At 36.8% G+C, this 6278-nt stretch overlaps 2 protein-coding genes across 2 annotated transcripts; both read left to right on the forward strand.

Annotated features, from left to right (window-relative positions):
* The first annotated feature begins 930 nt into the window (after nt 1-930).
* Nucleotides 931-1737, forward strand: LOC141711595 (uncharacterized). The gene has a single exon (XM_074514169.1). The coding sequence runs from the start codon at nt 931-933 to the stop codon at nt 1735-1737; it is 807 nt and encodes a 268-aa protein (XP_074370270.1).
* Nucleotides 1738-4452: 2715 nt separating this feature from the next.
* Nucleotides 4453-5217, forward strand: LOC141711611 (secreted RxLR effector protein 161-like). Its single transcript, XM_074514190.1, has one exon. The coding sequence runs from the start codon at nt 4453-4455 to the stop codon at nt 5215-5217; it is 765 nt and encodes a 254-aa protein (XP_074370291.1).
* Nucleotides 5218-6278: the final 1061 nt, after the last annotated feature.

Genomic DNA, 6278 nt, shown 5'->3' on the forward strand with positions numbered 1-6278 from the left:
TGAGAGAGACTTATGTTACATTTGTTGTTGCAAATATTACTATACGCGCAATTATGGGACAGTTATATATCACAAATTAACAAGAACGGATAAATTAAGCCAAATAACGAAACAAACACGAAGGCACAAATAATATATTATTAAAATCAATGAATATATGTAAGTCTATGTGGGAGAGAGCCAGAGAGATGATGTTTTAGGATTTCTATCTTTTTCCCCAGTCGATCTCCTCTTTTAGATTTTTTCACGCTTCATCTTTTTCTTTTCTCTACAAAAGTGACGTATGCATATGATCTATTATATATTGTACAAGAGTTTAATTATTATTATCATAACAAAATAATAATGCTCACTCAAATATTAATATATGATATACTTATATATACAAATCAAGTTTATATAATTTTAACAATTGACTTTTTAGTTCAGGCCCTGAACACCAACCTCAGGCCCTAAACAAACCAAAATTTTTCAGCACCTCAAGACCCGCACCTCTAACTTTAGGCCCCCAGAAAAGTTTTCAGCAGATCAACAGGTGTTGCGATTATTGGATTAATTGATATTGATTGATATTGTCAAAGATAGGACAAGATTGTAGGTATCTTAATTGATATTGTAGGTAGCTTGATTATAGGTAGCTTGATTGTAAGGTGTATGTACTATATATATGGATTCATGTAAGGATAAAAAGTATGGTAAAATGAAATATATTTTCTCTTTTGTAAACATGGTATCAGAGCCACAAAAAATCTTTTTCTGAAACCTTTAACCATGAGCACGTCAGATTCATCAATCATTCAACACGAAGATTCATCAACCATGAGCAAGTCAGATTCAAACCCTATCATTATTCAACATGAAGGTTCATCATTCAATGCATGAATTGTATTGAATGAGACCAACTATGAACTATAGTCTCAAATGTTAGAGATGCAAATTGCTGAGAAAGAAAAGCTCTCTTTCATTCGTGACACATCAACGGTGCCTAAAGAGAAAGAAGATGGTTATGAAAAATGGTATTCAGACAATCAGAAGGTCAAAAGATGGTTATTGATGTCTATGTCACCGGAGATTATGAAGCGATACATTCGCTTACCCACCGCACGAGATATTTGGAAAGCTCTGTCTAAAGCCTTTTATGATGGAGCTGATGAATTACAAGTTTTTACCTTGAATCAGAGGGCTTTCTCCGCCAAACAAAATGGTAGATCGCTCTCTATATATTATGGGGAACTGACTGAAATCTTTGGTGAGTTGGATCATCGTGATAAGGTGGTTATGGTAAATGAGAAAGATATTGCATCCTACCAAAAGTCGCTTCAGAGACAAAGGGTTCATATCTTTCTTGCTGGATTAGATGACAATTTTGAACAAGTGCGCGGTGAAATCTTGAGGAAGGATCCTATCCCTGATTTAGAAGAGTGTTATGCTCTGGTCCGTCACGAAGATGTTCGACGCGGGGTGATGAACGGACAATTGGAAAATGTTGAAGCTTCAGCCATGGTGATTCAGAACCGGTCTAATCAAAACTGGTCTTCTCAATACCAGCAAGATAATCGAAAAAACATCCATCCTAAGAATGCTAATGGTGGTGACAAATCATCATACAAATGCACCCATTGTAATCAATCAGGTCATACAAAGAATCGATGCTATGAACTTGTGGGATATCCTGAATGGTGGGATCATAGTCGTGATTCTCGGAAAAAAAAATTAAGAATGCCTCTACTGCTGTAATTACTGAAACAAAGACAGATGATGATCATAAAAAGCTCTTGGCATTGGCAGCAGCAGCAGGTAATGATATTTCTACACCTGTTTCTAATAGTGCATGGATAATTAATTCTGGTGCTATGAAACATATGACGTTTGATTCCAGACAAATTTCTCCTATTAAACCTTCCTCACAAAAATCTGTTACCACTGCTAATGGTAACTCAATTTCGATAATTGGGGAAGGATCCTTGTCTCTTAATAATACCTTGAATTTAGATTCTGTTTTGGTTGTTCCCACTTTGAGTTATAATCTTGTATCAGTTTCTTAAATAACCATTTCCTTATCTCGTGTTGTCATTTTTTGGCCTGACTTTTGTGTATTTAAGGACATCCGGACAAAGCAGACGATTGGTTGTGGTGTTAGGCGAGGGAAGCTGTATTACTTAGACTTGGTGCCCAAAAGTCTAGATAACTTGGGTCGAGCTTTAACAATTGATGGATCAAAGGAAAAATCTGAGATACCTTTATGGCATCGACGTCTGGGGCATGCTTCTTTTGGCTACATAAAGAAATTATTTCCTAGTTTATTTATGAACTTTGATGTTTCTAGTTTTAAATGTGAAGTTTGTGAACTTGCAAAAAGTCATCGTACATCGTTTCCATTAAATCTAAATAAAAGTCCAGTTCCTTTTATGATTATACATTTTGATGTCTGGGGACCATCTAAATTCCCTACTTTGGATGGATCACGTTGGTTTGTTACTTTTATTAATGATTGTACTAGGATGACTTGGGTATGTTTGATGAAATCCAAAAGCGAAGTAAATTTGTTATTCCAAAAATTTCATAAAATGATTTGTAGTCAGTGCAATGCACATGTTCAGGTACTCCGGAGTGACAATGGAGGTGAATATCTGAGTTTTGAATTGAAGCAGTATTTAGAAGCCCATGGAATCACCCATCAGACTACTTGTCCATATACACCCCAACAAAATGGGGGTGGCGGAACGGAAAAATCGTCACTTATTGGAGGTTGTTCGTGCTTCATTAATAGAAGCACATATGCCTTTATCTTATTGGGGACATGCACTTAATTCTGCAGCATATTCGATCAATCGAGTACCGTCTAGCACTATTAATTTTCAAACACCATTCCAGACTCTTACTGAAGTAGTTGTAGCTCCGGACATTCCAAACTTACCTCCTCATGTCTTTGGTTGTGTAGCATTTGTACACCTGCATCAGCATCAACGCGACAAGTTGACACCTCGAGCTTTACGATGTGTTTTATTAGGATATGCTGCTTATCAAAAGGGGTACCGATGTTATCATCCTCCAAGCAAACGAATGTTTGTTACATTGGATGTAGTCTTTCATGAAGACTCGATGTATTTTTATTCTGAGCCAGAACTTCAAGGGGGATACTTGGAAGAAGTTCAAGCTCTAGACTATGAGTTCCTCATCTCTATAGGAGGAGAATCCTATGAACCTGGTAACAATCTGAATGGAAATAAACCTGGTAACAATCTAAATGGAAATGAAATGGAACTTGGTAATGAGAATAATGGTGAATTGGATTTGAGTGGTATAAATGAAGACCACAATAGTGATGAAGTTGTGGAGCAGCCTTCATCTGAACCCATAGCATCACATGGAACTGATAGTGATGAACATGATGAAGATACAGAAGATAGAGTTGTGGAACAATCTCCATCTGAATCTCTCGCACCACATGCAACTGATACACCAAACCAATCGCCTGTTGCGGATAATCCTTCTATAGTGTCTGAACCACCGAGAAAACAACTACCACAGCGTCAAACTAGAGGTATTCCCAGGCCCACGTATGAACCTGAGCTTTCAAGTAAAGTTAAATACCCAATAAGTCATTATGTGTCTAACCATCGTTTATCTGAATCAAATAAGTCATTTATAAATCAATTATCTACTGTATCTATTCCTAACAGTGTGCAGGAAGCCTTAGCTGACCCAAGGTGGAAAGCTGCCATGAATGAGGAGTTGAAAGCCTTGCAGAAGAATGAAACTTGGGAACTTGTTGATCGTCCTTTAGGTAAAAAAACAGTTGGATGTTGGTGGGTTTATACTGTGAAGCACAAAGCAGATGGTACAATTGAACGTTTCAAAGCAAGACTAGTAGCTAAAGGGTACACCCAAACCTATGGAATTGATTGTACAGATACGTTTGCACCTGTAGCTAAAATTAACACAGTTCGAGTTTTATTATCTCTAGCTGCGAATCCGAATTGGTCATTGCAACAATTTGATGTAAAAAATGCTTTTTTACATGGTGAATTATCTGAAGAAGTGTACATGGATTTTCCACCAGGGTGCATGATACCTTAAGGGTTTCGTCGTAAAGTGTGTAAATTGAAAAAGGCATTGTACGGGCTAAAACAATCTCCGAGAGCATGGTTTGGAAGATTCACGAAGGCCATGAGGTCCTTTTGTTATCATCAGAGTAATTCAGATCATACTTTATTCTTAAAAAGGCAAAATGGTAAGATTACTGCCCTTATTGTTTATGTTGATGACATAGTGGTTACAGGAAATGATCCTGATGAAATGAAGGCATTACAAAGCTACTTGTCAAGCGAATTCGAAATGAAAGACCTCGGTGACTTGAAATATTTTCTTGGGATCGAAGTGTCTCGATCTGATAAAGGGATTTTCTTATCTCAAAGAAAATATACTTTAGATTTGTTATAAGAAACTGGCATGTCAGCATGTCAACCAGCTGATACACCAGTAGAAGAAGGATTGAAGTTAAGTGATGAGACTGATCAGGTGCCGATTGATAAAAAGAGATATCAAAGGCTCGTTGGAAGATTGATGTACTTAGCACACACTAGACCAGATCTTGCCTATGCATTAAGTATTGTTAGTCAATTTATGCATAATCCTGGAGAACAACATATGAATGCAGTTATGCGTATTCTAAGGTATCTGAAGTCTGCTCCTGGAAAGGGCATTTTGTTCACAAAAAATGTTGATTGTAAAAGTGTACATGCATATAGTGATGCTGACTGGGCTGGAGCGATAGATGACAGACGATCTACTTCGGGATATTTCACCTTTGTAGGTGGTAATCTCGTTACATGGAGAAGCAAGAAGCAGAATGTTGTAGCACGTTCAAGTGCAGAGGCTGGATTTAGAGGTATGGCACTTGGAATATGTGAAGTGTTGTGGCTAAGACTCCTCTTGAGGGATTTGGGTTATCTGTCTACGCAACCGATTAGACTTTATTGTGACAATAAAGCAGCTCATGATATTTCTCATAATCCAGTACAGCATGATCGAACAAAACATGTGGAGATAGACAGATTCTTTATTAAGGAAAAATTGGATGAGGAAATTGTCGAGTTACCTAAGATTCGTTCTGAAGATCAGTTGGCAGATATTCTAACAAAATATGTTTCAAGTCGAGTGTTCTTAAAGTTTTTGGACAAGTTGGGCATGTGTGACATCTATGCACCAACTTGAGGGGAAGTGTTGCGATTATTGGATTAATTGATATTGATTGATATTGTCAAAGATAGGAAAAGATTGTAGGTATCTTAATTGATATTGTAGGTAGCTTGATTGATTGCATTAGCTTGATTATAGGTAGCTTGATTGTAAGGTGTCTGTACTATATATATGGATTCATGTAAGGATAAAAAGTATGGTAAAATGAAATATATTTTCTCTTTTGTAAACAACAGGCACTGAGCTTCCCGCCTCTGAACATTGCAAAAAATTATTTCAGCACATCACCAGGCCCTGAACCTCTAACCTCAAGTCCTGAACATTGCATAAATTTCACAACATCTTTCTTAGCTAAAACCAAAACAACTTTTATACAAATAAGCATTCTTGCTCTTATTTCTATATGGTTGCAGTAATAAAATGTCTTAGATACAAATATGAAAATTTAAGTACTTATAATAAACAACAACCTCCACTTGTTATTATCCTGAAATTACATCAAGAACACATATTGCATGTGTCCTAAAATTTTCATTTTCTAACAATCCCCCACAAATCAATACAGAAATGCATATCAGATTTTATCATGACTTGTTTTTAAAGTCGGTACCCTTCTGAGTTTGAACCCTCCTAATTAGTTCCCTACTTCGATGGCTACCGGATATAGATGGAATGTTTCACCTTGAATTTTCATCTGTTTGGTGTAACCACACTACATAGACAAAGACAAGTCAAAGGCTATGGTGTAGATCTACGGCTTGGAGACGTTATGGTCGTGTCTCGATCATGTTCGTCGAATGCTTCGAGTAATAACCCTGATAGGGATAAATAAATTATGATTGTATAATTAAATACTGCATTAATTGTACAAGCTGTGGGCTGCTAGGCCCAATAATAAGATGTATAATATTCAGACCAGAAAGGTTAAGCCTGATGGACCAGATCAGGCCTGGTGGAATAAAAAAGGCCCAAAAGCCCTGATTATTAATTAATTTCGTAATTAATTAATAAGGGAAAAATCAGCTATTGAGAAGAGTCCCGATAAGGATATAAATCCTTATAGATTAGCCTCAAGG

The sequence above is a fragment of the Apium graveolens genome, chromosome 1 (assembly GCF_009905375.1).
Source record: "Apium graveolens cultivar Ventura chromosome 1, ASM990537v1, whole genome shotgun sequence".
In the NCBI taxonomy this organism is placed as follows: Eukaryota; Viridiplantae; Streptophyta; class Magnoliopsida; order Apiales; family Apiaceae; genus Apium; species Apium graveolens.